This window comes from Dipodomys merriami, unplaced genomic scaffold (genome assembly GCF_024711535.1).
Source record: "Dipodomys merriami isolate MVZ:Mamm:240054 unplaced genomic scaffold, mDipMer1.0.p SCAF_5, whole genome shotgun sequence".
Lineage (NCBI taxonomy): Eukaryota > Metazoa > Chordata > Mammalia > Rodentia > Heteromyidae > Dipodomys > Dipodomys merriami.
In genome coordinates, this window is record NW_027206068.1 from 22538169 (window position 1) to 22555784 (window position 17616).

The following is a 17616-nucleotide window of genomic DNA, read 5'->3' on the forward strand; positions in this document are numbered from 1 at the left end:
GGTCCCTAATCTCTTAATGGGAAATTCAGTTGATGCATCAAATTTACTTTTTTTTTGTGCCAGTCCTGGGGCTTGAACACAGGGACTGGGCACTGTCCCTGAGCTTCTTTTGCTTAAGGGTGGCACTCTATCACTTGAGCCATAGTGCCACTTTCTTTTCTGTTTATGTGGTACTGATTAATTGAACCCAGGGCTTCATGCATGCTAGGCAAGCACTCTGTTACTAAGCCACATTCCCAGCCTTGTTGTTGTTTTTTATTGTTATTATAAAGGTGATATGAAGAGGGGTTACAGTTACATAAGTCAGGTCATTTCTTTTTTTGACAATGTTACCCCTTCCTTCACTGTCTCCCAGTTTTTCCCTCCTTCCCCCCCCACAAGTTGTATAGTTCATTTTCAACATAGTGTCCAGTGAGTACCATTGCTGCATTTATTCACCCTTTATCCCTACATTTCTGTGCCTCCCCTTATACTTTCAAAGACATATAAATGAACAAACAGAACAAAAGGAAACAAATACAGAAATAGCAAAATATAAAAGCCTCCTGTTTTCATTTCTTGAGTTCATTTTGATAAATATTATTTTGTATGGTCAGATTCACATAGGCATTGTGCCTCTCTGTTCTAAGAATGTCCTCCTTTGGTCTCACTGTGTGAATGCCTAGAGTCCTGTATAATTTATTTTTTCCTAGTGTATTTTATATCTAGCTTCTGCATATGAGAAAAAATATGCATTGTTTGTCTCTCTGAGCTTGGCTTACCTCACTTAACATGATTTGTTCTAGGTCCATACATTTTCATGCAAATGACATAATATTCATTCTAATGGCTGTGTAAAATTCCATTATGTATAGGTATGACATTTCTTTGGATACACTCCTCTATTGTAGGGCATCTGGACTTTTTCTACAATTTGACTATTGTGGATAGTGCAGCAATGAACATGAATGTGCAAGTGTCTTTAAAGTATCCTGGCCATCTAATTAACTTGTAAAGACAATATATTTGAAAGCAATATATTTGAAGCTTGAAGGATCAGTATAGGAATGCCACAAGACCCTGTAGCCATGTTCTTTTTTAATGACATTTTCTGTTCTACTTTGTGACCTTTGTATCATTGTAAGATAGGGCAGCTATCTTATGAATAGGAACAATGTTAGATAGGTAGGCCAAAATATGAATTGGTAACATAGGCAAGGACAGCAAGTGATGGTTCTTCAGAAATTGTGTCACATGGGATTTCTACATTCTTGTTATTGCTTACTTTGCACTTAAAAAAAAAAGTTCTGAGCATTATCTTGTTTTTCTTATTTACTGTTATTGTAAAGATGATGTACAGAGGGGATCTGGTTACATAAGTCAGATAACGAATACTTTTTCTTGTTTTTCCAACTTATTTAGGAAAACAAATCCATGTTCCAGTGCTCCCCACAATCCTCCCTCAGCCCATAATTTAAATATCTTAGAGACAGAGTGGGAGGGAAGGAACATGTAGTAAAGAGTTTTTTTTTTTTTAAAGAATACATTCCTTATTGAACTATGTTATCCTTTCCCTCATTCTCTCCCAGTTACTCCCTCCCATGCCCACCCACAAGTTGTACAGTTTATTTTCCAGTGTCTAGTGAGTATCACTGCTGCATTTGTTCATCCTTTGTCCACCATTTCTATGCCCCCCTCCTCAATATCCTCCCAAAGAGAAACAAGAGAAAAGGAAATGAAAACAAAAACAGCAAGAACAAGAATAAAACCCCTCTTGTTTCCACTTCCTGGAGTTCATTGCAATAAACATTATTTTATATGGTCAGGTACACATAGCTATTTTGCTTATGTGATCTTCAGACTATCCTTCTTTATTTCTGTCCTCAGGGCCTTGCTCTCTTGTTTAGCTTGCCTCCAGTCTAGCTTTTTGCTGGTTAATTGAAGAGGTTTTGTGCATAAGTATCTGATCTCTTTCCTTTTTACCTGTATTTAAGCTGTGACATTGTCTAACATTGCCTTTAGCTTCTAGTTAATGGCAGAATGGGTACTTTATTAAATTAGGAAAAAATATACAGTGCAGTGTTGAAATTCAAATTGAGTTGGTTATTTAAGTTTAAAGCTTACCAAACTTTTCCTTGGTAATAGTTATCATTTAATTGTATTTTTACACTACAAAAACTACTCATTGCCCCCTTAATTTTACATTAAACTGTTTTTGTAGAATTTATGGCATTTTAATAACTAAAATGTGCGATTGGGTCTTAGTTGTAAATATTGTCATGGTATATATGAGTTTCAGGATAAAGTTGGTTAGGATGAGGGTACTCTGAACCAGCTCTTAGAAAGACCTAGTGGAAGTATTATGGATTTTGTTTCCTGTAGTTTTACAAAAAAAAACTGTAAAGTCAGAGTTCTTACTACCTCAAAATGTAGAGTATATAACTTTATTCTCAGAATTACATTTTCCTTTTGCCTAAGAGATTTACTGAATGTAATTTATTCATCTCTTGTTTCAAAGATTTTAATGCGTGGCAGTGTAAACTTGTTCAACCATTTTGGAAAGCAGAATGGAGGTTCCTCAAAAGATTCCACATAGAGCTCCCCTATGACCCAGCAATCCCACTTTTGGGCATTTACTCAAACGATCACAAACAAGGCTATCCTAAAGCTAGCAGTACAACTATGTTTATCATAGGATGATTCACTGTAGCTAAGATACGGAGCCAGCCCAGATGCCCCTCAGTAGATGAATGGATTAAAATGTGGTATATATACACAATACAATTCTATGCCTCCATCAGAAAGAATGACACCACCCATTTGTTAGGAAATGGAAGTATTTGGAAAAAATTATATTAAGTGAAGTAAGCCAGACTCAGAGAAACATAGGTCCCATGGTTTCCCTTATTTGCAATAACTAGTGTATGTCTAGGACAAGCAGAAGAGGTCAAAAGCTATGTACATATGACCATATAAGATGATGCTAAGTGAAAGGAACCCCAGGATCCCTATCTTTTTCCTTCCCTTCCCTTTCCTTCCCTTCCTTTTCCTTTCTCTTTTTTCCCTCCTTCGCTCTCCCCTCTCCCTCCCTTCCTTCTTCCTTCCCTTTCCTTCTCTTTTCTTTTCCTTTCCCCTCCCTCCCTTTCACTCTTCTCTCTCCTGTCTGTCTCTCTTTTGATTCAATTCAATTCAGGGTCCCAGTTTATATTAAACAAATGCTCTACCATGGATGTATTCCTATTTGAGTCATGATTTGAGTTGACAGATTCAAGGCCCACTATTATTTCACTGACTTTCTCTCCTGGTTTTTGTTTTTGTTTTTTTAAGTACAGGGTTTTGATCTCAGGGCCTTGAACATGCTAGGTGGTTGCTCTTCCAGTTGAGTCACACCCTCAGCCCAGCTTTCACCCTGTGCTGATGTTGTTTTCTGCAGAGCACAACTAGACTACCTTGATGGAGTGTTGAAAATTAACTGTATAATTTGTGGGGGAAGGGGACAGAAGGGAAAACGAGGGAAGAGGTGATGCTGTTCAAAAAGAAATGTACTCACTTAACTTATGTAACTGTAACCCCTCTGTACATCACCTTTACAATAAAAATAAATAAATTGACTACCTTTTAGGACCAGCCTTGCTCTTCTATTGAGGCACGTATTACATTTACATGTTGAGCCATTACCAAAGCCTCAGGAGGCCTTTATAGATTTTCATATTCTAGTTGTTTTCTGACAAGTGTTTTATTCTCTACAGCTGTTGAAATTCCATTGCCTTTTCATGTTTCTCACTTAAAACTGAATGTCAATTTTAACTTTGGCTATTATTATTCAGATGCTCATTGGTTTAACAATAGAAAATTATAGTTGCTTTTTATCTTTATTTTTTTTTGCCAGTCCTGGGGCTTGAACCCAAGGCCTGGGCTCTGTCTCTTGAGTTTCTCTGTGCTCAAGGCCAACGTTCTACCACTTGTAGGTGGCCCAGTGGTAGAGTGCTTGCCTTGCATGCATGAGGCCCTGGGTTTGATTCCTCAGCACCACATAAACAGAAAAAGCCAAAGTGGCACTGTGGCTCACGTGGTAGAGTGCTAGCTTTGAGCTGAAGAGATGAGGGACAGCCCCCAGGCCTAGAGTTCAGGCCCCAAGACTGACCGAAAAAAAAAAAAAAAAAAAAAAAGCAAGAGTGTTGGGGTGTGGCTTTATTGCTTTCTTGTTAGAAGGATTGGAGTCCCTAAGTCTAATCTCTAGTACTGCCCCTTCCTGCAAAAAAGAAAAGAAAGAGCTAGGCACTGGGCACCTGTGGCTCATCTTTGTAATCCTAGCTACTCAGGAGGCTGAGATCTGAGGATCATGGTTCAAAGCCAGCCAGGGCAGGAAAGTCTGTGAGACTCGAATCTCCAATTAACCACTAGAAAACCAGAAGTGGTGCTGTGGCTCAAGTGGTAGAGTGCTTGCCTTGAACTGAAAAGCTCAGGGACAGTGCCCAAGCCCAGAGTTCAAGCTCCATGATTAACCTCCCCCCTAAAAAAAAAGAAAAGAAAAAAAGAAAAGTTTATTGTAAGGATCTTTGCATGCTATGCACTCTACAACTGAACTATATCCCCAGGTATCTATTTTTTTTTATAACATGCTATGATTTAAATATGGTTTGTGTCTCTCTAAGCTCATACTGTAATTTTATCCCCTGTGTAAGATATTAAGGAAGTGGATGCTAGTTCTGTACTATGCTGTTTGGAGATGAGCCTTAGGAAGTGATTTGGATTCCATATTGTCATTGCCCATGACTGAACTCTGATGACTTTACAAGGTGAGGGAGGGAGACTAGAAGACACACACACATGCATGTTCCATGTCTCTTGCCACTTGATGCCCTGTGCCACCTCAGATTCCTGTCATCAAGAAGGCTACCATCAGATGAGAACCCTACATCTTGCATTTCTAGAACCATGAGCCAACATAAATATATTTTGTTGTAGTAATGAAAAATGAATACTTAAGATGCTATCTAATGTTTTATATTATAATATAAAAAAAGATGACCCTGAAAACTGGTTTGATTTAGACTATGTACTTTTGGTTTCAGTGGAACCAAATTTGTTTTAGTTCATTAGTTATTTTTTCCTTGTGTCAGTCTCAATGTATCCAAGTGTTCCTTAACTTCTCACATGGCTGAGTCCAATTTATAGGACCTTCTGAAAAAAAATTCATGGAAGAGGTAGGAGACTGATCATGTGTTGTAATATTCTTGTTTCAAATGATGTTGTGTTCAGTCTTCCTGGAGAGGAGTTACAGCTTAGTCTATTTGTGGTTTTAATGTATTGTCTAGCATAAAAATACAACTCAAACTCCAGGCACATATTTCGAGATGATGCTGGCCTATTCAACATCACACAGTCATCCCTTACTATAGTTGCTGAATACATACAAAAGAAGTAATATATATCTGTATCTATGATTATTCTATGTATTATCTCTGTATATTTATAGAGAATGATTCAGGAATTACATGTCAAATTTGTTTGGATTTCTGCCCTCATATTGTCAATATTCATAGTTTGATAGTTTCCCCTGTTTAACTTATTACTTGCTTGAAAAGTTTAATTTTCTAGAAGGTTGTTTTCCTTTTACTTTTAAATGTCCCACACCACATAACTGTTAGTGTTTGTGATTGGGAAGACCTGAGGTATATTTATCTATGTGCTTGTTATGGATAAGTGGCTGGTGACTTTGTATAGACTAAAATATAACCAGGCTCAAAAAGGATCTTAGATGAATTCATGAGTGATGAAACCATAATAGATTGGTATGTGAAAGAGAGGAGTTGATAGTAGGGGTTGCTATGTGGTTGAGGTCAACATCATCAAGAATCTTCCATGTATAGGTGCTGTAAGCCAGGTGGCAAATAGGATTTTAACCAAATCCAAAAGCTTATTGTAAAATATTCTCTGTTTAACTACTTGAGCAATGAGCCAGATGTGCTTAACTACTTAAGAAATAATATTCTTAGAAGCAATGCTTTACTCCTAAATGTCAGTTGTTAGAAGAACAAGGTTACTGATAAAAAATTACTTCCTTTTTGCCATGGATGATTTTAAGCCTTTGTTATTATTGCTAAAAGAAAAAATAATTAGAGAAAGCTGAAGTATATAGGTGCTTATTATGTTGGCAATTTTAAACATTTAAAATATGGATGAGAGACTATATCACCTGAACTCTTCTCTGGTAACTTCTAAAGGTAAGGAACTGCATTAACTTTACTCAAATGTGAATGACATGGAATTTTCAAGTTTTGATTTAGTGTGACTTGACGTAGAAAAGTTCTTTTCATTTTTTTCCTGCCCTCACTTGGTTCTTCAGGGGACAGTGGCAGTGCTGTGAGCTGTAAAAATGAGAAGTAAAAGAGCAGACACTTTCAGATTTTATACTTAAAATGATCATTTACATAATTTGCACTGTTGTTAGTTACTTTCCTATTGCTATGATATCATACCTGAGAGAAACAATTTAAAAGGAGAAAAGATTCATTTTGGGTCATAACTAGTCATTTGACTAGTTATGGAGTCAGAGGAATTTGCCTGGGGCCCTTCCTGGGCACCATGGTGACTGCATGGAATAAGATTATATAAGAGAGCAGAGATTGGAAAATATAGGAGGCTCAGAATTCTGGGAAAGTGAGTTTATTTACTTATTTATTTAAAAATTTTTAAATTTTATTGTAAAGGTGATGTACAGAGGGGTTAGTTACATGTTAGGTAATGAATACATTTCCTTTTGAACAGTATCAATCCCTCTTTCATTCTCTCTCAGTTTTTCCCCTCCCTACGTTCCTCCTCCCAAAGTTGTATAGTTTATTTCCAACATAGTTTCTAGTATCAGTGCTGAATCGGTTCACCCTTTGTCTCATCATTTCTATGCTTCTCCTTCCTTTCCCCAAATCAGATAGACTTATATACAAGACAAAGAGTATAGAAATCAAAAACAGGGACAAAAGGGAATAAATCAAAGAAGGAAAGAAAAAAGAAAACAACCACAAACAGTACAATAAGAAACTTTGTTTTCATTTCTTGGAGTTCATTTTGATAAGCATCATTTTATAAGGTCATATGCGTAGCTATTGAGCCCTTGTGATCCTCTCAAGAATATCTTTTGTTCTCAGTATGTGAATGTTTAGAGTGCTGTTTAATGAATCATGCCCAAGTGTAATTATTTGTCTTTTACTATCTGTTGGGTTTATTTGTAGAATTATAGGCACATTCTAATTATTACAAATGCAGCCTCTGTTGGCCTACTTTGCTTAGTATAATTTTTTTTCCAGGTTTTTCCATTTCCTTACTAAGTGGGGATGGAAGCATAGAATTCCATTGTATATATTACTTGATCTTGTCAATCACTATGGAGTATCTGGGTTAATTCCATATCTTGGTATGGTAAAAAAAAATACTGCAGTGAACATGGTTATGCTGATGGCTTTAGTGTGGCCTTGTTTGTGGTCATTTGGGTAAGTGTCCAAGAGTGGGATTGCTGGGGCATAGGGAAGCTTTATATTTAGTCTTTTAAGGAATCTCCATGCTGCTTTCTAGAGTGATAAGTGTACAGAGAATATGAATTTAATGCAATTCGTTATTTTTTACTGTTCTTTGTTTATATTTTACTAATGCATGCTATGTTGTTTCTGGGATAGCTTCAAATTTTTATATTCAAATGCAAGAATTCCCCGTTTCCATCCTGCATGAATCCCTAGCTAGTTTATTAAAGGTCCATGTATACTCAGCACAAACAGCAAAGAGAACACATTGTTTTCCTTTTGAGATCTTAGTATAAAAGTAACAAACACTTGACAGAAGTTCCTGAAGTTTCTAAAGCCCCGTTGGATGCCTTCCCAACTCCAATTGGGGGCATACGAACATTGTAGTCAGTTAAATATGTTGATTACTACCTGAACAGGGAGGGATTTTACTCAGTGTTTTTGTTGTCCTTACAGTAACAGAGAAACTGGATTGAGAAAGTATGACTTGTTTGGCATGATGGGAAGTCTAGTGTTACACTGTATTTTCTATATACCTTAGCCCATTTAAGTGTTAGAAGTTAACAAAAGTTCACAAAAGAAATTAGTCATTGTGTCCCTTCTTATCACTAAAAAATAACCACAGTTAAAGTTTTGATCTGCTTACTTTTTTTCTTCACAGTTAACATTAATAATTACACAGATGATGCATGATATCATGGTCAAAGCAATAATAAAAATGACATTCCTTTAAAATACTTGTATATATGCGTATACATTTATATAGAGAATATGAAGTACTGTTTAGTTTTTCAACGGTATTGCATCGTATGCCTTTATATCTTCTGCTCTTACTAATTGTGCTTGCCACTCAATAAATAAATGCTCTCTGAGTTAAAATTAATAGTTACTTTTGCATATGCTTCATGCAAAATGAACTTGTTTTGGCTTAAGTAACCATGCTGTGTTTTGCCCTTAGTTTTTCATATATGCTGTTCTTTTTGCCTAAATTTGGAGATCTCACCTCGAAATTCTATTTCTTTGGAGGCTTTCCTTGACAGTCTTCAGATGGACAGAACTTGTGCTTGGACTCTTTTGCTGCAGGGCCATCACCTTTTTTATTTAAAAATTTTTAGTTAATGAATTGTTGGTCCTGGAGCTTGAACTCAAGGCCTGGGCACTGTCTTTGAGCTAGCGTTGTACTACTAGAGCCACAGCACTGCTTCTGGCCTTTTCTGTTTATATGGTACTGAGGAGTTGAACCCAGGGCTTCATGTATGCTAGTTAAGCACACTACCACTAAGCCACATTCCCAGCCCCCATCACCCTTTTTAATGCTTGCTTCCTCTGGAAAAATGTTTCAGGGCAGTCTTCCTTGATGCATGGTATTTCTTTGAGGACATAGAACATATCTGCTTGTTTTCTGCTTTGTGTGTACTCTATAGGGCTAACTAATAGTATTAGACTAAACAAAAGTTTGAGGAATTGAATTATGAGCTTCTTTTGTGTGTGCTTTGGAATATATTCCCAGGTAATGACAAAATACAGGTGCTCTGACAGGTCAAGTACTTCCTCTTGACATTTTCCTCTCTGACCTCCTTTCCCTCCCTGCTATTGCCCATTAATTTCCAGATGCTATCAATTTAACCTCCAAAATATTTATGTTAGATTTGTCCATTTAAAGCCATTTCCAGTATTGCCTAGGCTAATCTACTATCATTTCGTGTCTTGGACTACTAGAATAATCTATTTTATGTCCATTTTTGCTCTGTCCAGCCATTCATTTAGAAATATAATTATGATCATTCCCATTTGTTAAAAACAAACAAACAAACAGGGGCTGGGAATGTGGCTTAGTGGTATAGTGCTTGCCTAGCATGCATGGAGTCCTGAGTTCGATTCCTCAGTACTACATAAACAGAAAAAGAGGGAAGTGGTGCTGTGGCTCAAGTGGTAGAGTGCTAGTCTTGAGCCAAAGAAGCTCAGGGATAGTGCCCTGAGTTCAAGGCCCAGGACTGGAAAAAATAAAAATAAAAATAACAGCAGTAGCAGCAGCAACAACAACAAAACTTCAGTCCTCACAAAATTTGTGAGTTCTTAGCTGCTCTGGTTCTTAACTTGGTTCCTCCCATTCATATGCCCCCATGTGCTCCCATTTACCCACTTTTTCCATCATAGCATAGTTATTCCTGATACATGAGACCTTAGGAAGTTGCTACTGTCTGAAATACCTTTCCTGACCTCACAAACCCTCATCTAAGCTTACTGATGTTTTTGTTCAATCTCCTTTTCAGAGACCTTGACTTTTCTGTGTCTCTCTCAGAGAACTTTATATAACCTGATTTAGATGTATTTTGATTATTCCATTGATCTTTGTCATTGATTATAAGAATTCATGAAAGCAGAGATAAAGTCTAGCTTTGATCACTATTGTATGATCTCTGGTGCCTACCACTGGCTTCTGGAAGTCCCTTCATATATATACTGGTTGTGAGAATGAATGATACAGGAGATGAATGAATTGGTGGATGATTGAACTTCCCCATAGGAACAAAGACATAGTCCCCTGCCCATCATTTTGTACTGTTTATTTTCTGAACAGGTTTGTTCTTCAGATACTTTCTTTGTTAATCCAGTAAAGGCACAAACTGAAGGTGTACTAAGACATTCAGGGTGGTAATTCTTCCCTACCTTTCTCTTATTCCCATTTTGAAAAAGTAATAAGCCTGTGAGAGTGAGTAATGATTCTGACCTTTAATCACTCAACTAGCAGCATTTTCTATTTGCTTGATTAAGCAAATCACCTAGGAAGTTAGATTTTGAAGATCTGGCTGGGAATAAGGGTCTGCATTTATAATCATGTCAGTTAAGACAGGCTTAGGAAACATTGCCCTGGAATTGTTATCTGAGGGTGGTCTTTGATTTTAACATCAGTGTGGACCACTGAAATAAACTTGATAATCTAACTGGTAAATGGGGAAGTAATATTTACTTTAGAGCTGTTTCTTTTTTCTTGTACATAGTAGCTAAGTATAGATTTTTTCCTATGTACATGAAACAGTAATTTGCAGATTCATATATTACTGTCTGTAATCTTTGGATTTATTCATTTATTTGTATTTTGGGAAACCCTGAAAATGAAAATTGTGAGAGTCATGAAACTTTTTTAAAGCATGATATTTGACCGGTAGAACTTTTAGTCAGAATTATTTTCAGAGAGATTAAGCTCATGAAATCTAATGTTGAGGAAAATTCATATTTTTTTGCATCCTGAAAGTACTGATCCTATGAATATGCCAGAATTATTAGTTTGTTGCCAAGTCATGGAGAAGATAAGTGGGACTTTTATAAATGAGTCCATTTGAAAAAATATATTAAATATCTATGGAGATGTATGAAATGAGTTAGTAAAAGTATTTTGGTTCTAAGTGAAAGATGTTACTGATGAGAAATTAGTTTGATTTAGGGGCGCCATGGAAAGTTTGGTATGAATGAATGAAACATGTCAAGCAAGCGTCCTGTCTTAGGAGTACCCTGGTTGAAGCTGCTTTGTGGAAACATATAGCACCTTAGGCCAAAAATATTTCTTGGGTACCAGATGTGGGGACTTCTAAACAATTTTACTTAAGATTACAGTTTGGCAGCTGAGTTGGAATGAAAACATGATTTTAAATTGCTTATTTTCTAAAGTTAGTCTGCAGTAACATTTTTTTCAGTTTGATATAAAAGTTTATAGGTTTGGGTAAATGTTAGGATATGTGTAATATATTTTGAAAACTATTACTGGTCTTTATTCTTTACCATGCATACACATTACCTCCAAACTAACTACTTTAGATTATTATATTTCCCCCTATGATATAAAGATTTTAGAGGGAATTAGAGATTGGGATATTCATAGGTCAGTTCAGATAAAACTATAAGTCAAGTGGGCCATAAAAATTAATTTATTGATTTGCAAGTAGCAGTGTTATACAAAAAGAAAACAAGCCGCTAAAATTATCCTCTATTATTTAATAATGTTGTTGTTTTGTGGAACCTTTCTATTACTACTGTCTTCCTTCCTATAGTGTATGTGTATTAGTGGGCTATTATATATAACTTTGTTCATGTGTCATATAGTATAAAAAGTCAGAAATCCATTGTTCTTGATTATAACTCAGGCAAATTTCTCACTCTGTCAAGGTCTTCTTCACTACCATGTAGTCCTCTCTTGTATGTGCCTTCTAAAGGAAGAATTTCATCAAAATAAAGTGAGAGGTGTAGTCTCTCATAAGAAACTCTTTGAAAGTGGTTCTATAGCTATAACAGTTTGTGTCATGTGATAGTGACTTCACATGCTTTCTTCACATGCTCCCCTTGTTTTTCAGTTCCAGGTTAAATAGACAACACACTGAGTAACATCTTTAGAAATTAATACTTGAGAAAGAATCTTGAGTATAGTTCTGCTAGGAGTGTATGAGTGTATTTATTTATCTAATACATTTTTGTGATACCAGGGTTTGAATCCATTGCCTTGCGTATATTAAACAAACACTCTACCATTTGAGTCAGCCTATTTCTGCTTTTTAGTGATTACTAAGTGCTAAATATTGTTTTTCTTCTCACTTCTGTCTACCATTCTTTATCATCATGAATATATTTCTTAATCTTTTCCCTTTGTTTCATAGTTCTTGTTTTTCTTTCATTTCTTTAATATGAATGTTGTCACAATACTGCTCTTATTGATAGTGTGACACTTAAGTCTGTACACTTAAAAAAGGAAGCCAAGAATACTGTGCTATTCTATACATTTTTGATTGATGCTTGGTATGGTTGCCGTTTTTAAACCTTCTGGACCAGCTTTCAAGAGGACAAGAAATTTTAGATCATTTGGAAGCAAAATGAATGGTGAGTTTAGGGCTGAAGAAGTTTGGTGATAGTGTTATATAACTGTTTAGCCTAATCTGATCTAGTCTCTCACTGGAAATAAAGAGAAGTCAAGAGTCTATTAGACTCTGTCTCACTTCCTCCCTATTTACCTACTCCCTCCTGTCTTGTGTAAGACAGCCAACAAAATGATGATTTACATTTCCTAGCCAGGAGTATTATCCACCTGTGGGACTTTGTTTGGCCCCATTTGGCCCAACTGGATCCCTCACTGTTTAACTTTTCATTGTATAAGATAGTTAAGGTAAGCCTGGTGCTGGTGGCTCATGCCTGTAATCCTAGCTAATCCTAGCTACTCAGGAGGCTGAGATCTGAGGATCACGGTTCAAAGCCAGCCTGGGCAGGAAAGTCCGTGAGACTCTTATCTCCAATAAACCATTAGAAAACTGGAAGTGGCGCTGTGGCTCAAGCGGTAGAGTGCTGGCCTTGAGCTGAAGAGCTGAGGGATAGCACCCAAGCCCAGAGTTCAAGCCCCATGACTGACCTCCCCCCCCCCCCCAAAAAAAAAAAAGATAGTTAAGGTATCTCTTGATTCCTAGAAAGTTTGAAGAATAGTCAAATGGTTACAGGGTTACAGAATGGAGATATATGTATTGAATTTTCATGCAATAGCTTCCTTTCCTGCTCCATCATACATTTCATTTTTGTCTTAATTAGGACCAATTTGGATACTATACTATTAGTCTGAAAGAAGACACAGCAGTTCTTGTCACAGCACCATCACGTCCTACCGTCTTCTCTAAGAAGGATATAGACTGTACATGTATTTACATTGTCAAGACAATGCAAGGGGCTTCCTTTATTCAGTGATCCTGAAAAAGGTATAGAAACCAGTTACACCTTAGGCATGACCTTCTCTCTCATCCATTAAAAAAGTAACAAGATGTGTGTTGTTCTTTTCTGTCTGCACAATCATAGCAGGGTTGTCCTACTAGAGACTGAGAGTGCTGGGGATATACCTATGAGAAATCTGAGAAAGTCCTCCGCACACCATGATTAATCTGAGAGAAGTGTAAAATCAGGCCAGAGCCAAATTTGTATTTTCCCACTTTAAAATGTAATTCTATAAAAATTAGCTGACTAAATCAAATTTTCACACCTGTGATTGGTTCAGACAAAGAAGTAAGTGCCATCAAACTAGTTTTCTGGCTTTCACAGGTAATAGCAGAAGTACCAGTGTGAGAGCAGCCCATACAGGATAGTCAGGTGACCCATAGTGTGTGGAACTAGGATTCTCCTCATTTGTTGCTTTAATGTCTTTAATGAACATTTAATCTTAAAGCTTGAAATGGCTGCTCCTACTGTTACTCAGTTTTTCCAAGCCAAATCATGATTTGTTAACCATTAGATGCAGAGCCAAGTAACCACACCAGAAGAGAGAAGACTTCATTCAGTGGCCTGTGAATGGTAGAAAGTAGAAGTTAGACTCTCAGATCAATCACCCTTTTTTTAGTAGAGGAAAGAAATGAAGATCAGGCAGATTAATAAGTGAATGGACTATGTATGACTTTTCAAGGAAGATACTACTACATCTCCCAAGAATTCTGCTTCCCCTCCCTCTTCTACTTTACCTTGCTTAGCCAGTTCCTGGTATTGTCATGGTGCTGGTGGGGGAGGGAGACATACTATAAATGGAGTGGTAATGGAACTAGAGGAGCAACCAATAATCAAACCAGCAGAACATCATCTTCACAGCGTGTCATAAACCAGACATTCTTAGGGCATATACTGATCATGTAGGGGTTCTTGAATTAATGTTCAGGAAAAGGAAGCAAGGGGGAACAGTAGGGGAATGGATAAAAGAAAACTTGACTGGTGGGCAGAGGTAATAAGACCATCACATTGTTATTTTATAGTAATAAAATAGAGAAGTGGAGTGTTTGTGAGGGCACAAAGTAGAAGTAGGTTGTTCTGCTTGTATTTCATTGATCAGACCCAGTCACATGGGCACACTGTAAAAGGGCTGGGATAGTTTTCATCCAGGTAGGCACATGCCCTACCAAAATTTCTCTTAGAGCTGTGAGGCTCTGCAGCTCTACCATAATTGTAAGCAATAGGAAAAGATTTGCTTTTGGAATGTGTATTGATAAATTGATGGATTTTCTACTTAAGTTGCTTGGTGGACTTGAGCTACTAAAAAGAGTTAATGTGAACTAATCTTTTTCCCTTTGGGAGTATAAGTAAAATGGTATTCTAATGGTTACAGGGATTAGTGTGAAATATATTGGTTGCTGTTATGTATGTATGTATGTATGTATGTATGTATGTATGTATGTATTATTTTGGTCCTGGGGATCAAATCAGGGCCTTGTGTATGCTAACCACTTCTATCACTGAGCTGCAGACTATCCCACTCTTACTTTTCTTAGGTTGTATGTAGTTCTCTCCTTTCTTGAGACTAATTTCTACTTCTTGTCTTTGTGTATCTAGGTATGGCACAGGCACAAGGCTGGGTGAAGAGATACTTCAAGGCCTTTTATAAAGGCTTCTTTGTGGCAGTGCCGGTGGCAGTGACTTTCTTGGATCGGGTTGCCTGTGTGGCAAGAGTGGAAGGAGCATCTATGCAGGTGAAAATGAATTTCATCTTTTTCTTTAAAGCACATGCTGTATTGCTTCTCAAGCACTTGAAATGAGTGCTCATTATTTGTATGCTGGGAATGGAGAGGTTTTAAAAGGCTTTAAACTAAAATTTCACTTTACTAAATTCATTCCCTTCTACCCTCTCTTCCGACAAAGTTTTACAATGTAACTGATACTGGACTTCACATTGCTATTACCAGGCTGACTGCAAGCATTGTATATTCTTGCTTGTAACTCCTGAGTGCTAGGATTAACAGGCATGCTCCATTATGCCCAATCCTACATTTCTTTATAAGGCCTTAAATATTGTGCTATTATAATTGGAAGAGAGATGAATAGCAATAACTGTCAAACAGTTTTCTGAGTTTGTAGTTTGATTTTTTTTTCTTAAGAATTGTAGAGGACTAAGTAAATTTTCTAAATGATACCATCTTCTGTAAAGAAATCCTTTTAGGATCAGATGTTATCGATTTGTCTTGTCCTTTCTGGGAACCAAAGTGATTGAAGGGAGAGAGATTATTAGTAAAAGAGACAGATGTCAAATGGAGTCAGGGATGCCAAGCTTTTTTTTTTCTGCTTTGAATCTGCACATGCTTAGATTTTTTAAAAATGTTTTTATTGTGAAAATACTGTATGGAGAGGTTACAATCATAAGAACAAGGTAATGAGTACATTTCTTATCAAGCATTGTTGCCTCCTCCTTTGTTTTTAAAGGTTTTTTTTTTTTTTTTTTTAACTGTATTTTTTTTTTGTCTTTTTCTTTTTTGGTGCTAGGAATCGAACCCAGGACATTGCACTTGCTAGGCAAGCGCTTTGCCACTGAGTTACATCCCAGCCCTGCATTAGATTTTTTTGCATTATTCCTAGACCCCTTATTCCTAAGAAGTAACATTTATTTCTCCGATATTTGTCTGGTATATTACATAGAATTCCCTTGGATACTGATTATAGGAAAATAGGTTGAATTTACTTGGGTATAAAAAGGGTTTTATTGAAAGGCTTACTATGTTCCCCAAGGAAGGCAGGCTATGGCAGTTGTCAGAGACATCTGGAACCAGGACTTAACTACTGCCAGAATGTACAGTCTTCTCTCTGTTTCTAAGTTGTGCTTGAGTCTGCATCTTGGCTAAGATCTTTCAGATCAGCTTTCTGTGCATGGTAGGGCACATGCATGCTGACAACTTCCATGCCTTAAGACGCACAGTGTCATCATAACCTGAGAGAGATCACTTCTTTTGCTTTTTGATTTCAGTTTGAAAAATCCAAGAGAAGTGACAAAGGCAAATTTGGGCTAATCACTGACAGAGAAAAGAAGAGACATTTTATTAGTTAGTTGGAATAGTCTGAGGTCTAATATTTCTTTTTGTTGTTGTTGTTATTTATGGTAACAAAATGGTATTTGAAAGAAATTGATTCCTCATTGTTTCAGGAAATTTTCCCATATAAGATCAGATCAGCAGAATGCAGAAACAATCATTTGGCCCCTAGAGACATAATGTGTCATTCCCCTCTTGGGATTTTCTCCTCTAGTGATTAGGAACTAAAGGGAATTCACTTTCCACACGTTGTTGACAAAAGAGGAGAGAGACTTTTGGTGGGTAACAGGTTATGAATTAAGGGTGTGAGCACTTACATTTCTTGTCACTAATAGTTTTTTTTTCTACGTTGGAAGACTGATGGTTTCAACTTTGATTATATCCTCTTATCTTTACCAATAGACAGATCAACTTTGGCTATCAGGCTTAGGTACTATGATTGGTTTAGCTTTCAACAGGTACAGGCCTTACCTCTGTTCTAGGTTGATTGATCAGTGAGAAAATGAGGGCATCTATTTTAACTGCACTGTTCTGTGAAAATTGGGGGTGAAGTACTGGTGATATTTCCCTAACAAAAGCGTACTTTTATTCATGGAATAGGATATTCAGAAAAGAAAGGAAAGTGTACATTTGTTATGTTAGGTCTATGTTTTCTGAATTTGACACCAACTGCAAGTATAACAGATTATTTCATTTATGATTTCAGTAGGTAATGTTATATGTGAAATTATTTAAAAGCAGAATGATGAAATAAAATTTGAAGAGTAATAACATTTTAGTATATTTGAAAACATCATGGTGATGTATAGCTTTGATGAACTGCACAAGTGTAGACCATAGGATTGTGTTGAATTTTTGAATATTGGAGTAAATTCTTGTCTTTAAATTTTCCCAGTTGAGCCAGGTTCCAAAGGCTCTTCACTTAGTACACACACACACACACACACACACACACACACACACACACACACACACACACACACACACACACACACACACACACACACACACACACACACACACACACACACACACACACACACACACACACACACACACACACACACACACACACACACACACAGCAGTTCTTTGCTTAAGTTATTATATTTTCCTGTACTAATTTACAACTCATTAAGTATCTAAGTAGAAGAACGGGATGATCAAACATTGGGAGTCTCAGGTAGTTGAAGGTAAGTCAGACATGAAGCTAAAAGTTTTAATGATAGAATGATTAATTCAATGGAAAATAGAAGTCAGTCTATGAACCGTTTTCTTTTTGCATAAAGCTGTATAGGTACAGCCATTTTACTGGA

The 17616-nt window shown here is 36.7% G+C and overlaps 1 protein-coding gene across 4 annotated transcripts in view; it reads left to right on the forward strand.

The window, feature by feature from the left end:
* The window catches only part of Immp2l (inner mitochondrial membrane peptidase subunit 2), an 864225-nt gene that overhangs the window by 27412 nt on the left and 819197 nt on the right, over nucleotides 1-17616 (forward strand). For 2 of the 4 annotated variants that reach the window (XM_069996185.1, XM_069996188.1), the window contains exon 3: nucleotides 14835-14971. In XM_069996185.1, coding sequence (XP_069852286.1) covers nucleotides 14837-14971 — 135 coding nt within the window. In that variant the 5' untranslated portion in view covers nucleotides 14835-14836. Of the gene's footprint in view, nucleotides 1-13061; nucleotides 13226-14128; nucleotides 14230-14834; nucleotides 14972-17616 lie in introns of those variants that run through there. The other 2 variants (XM_069996186.1, XM_069996187.1) reach the window with 2 other exon arrangements.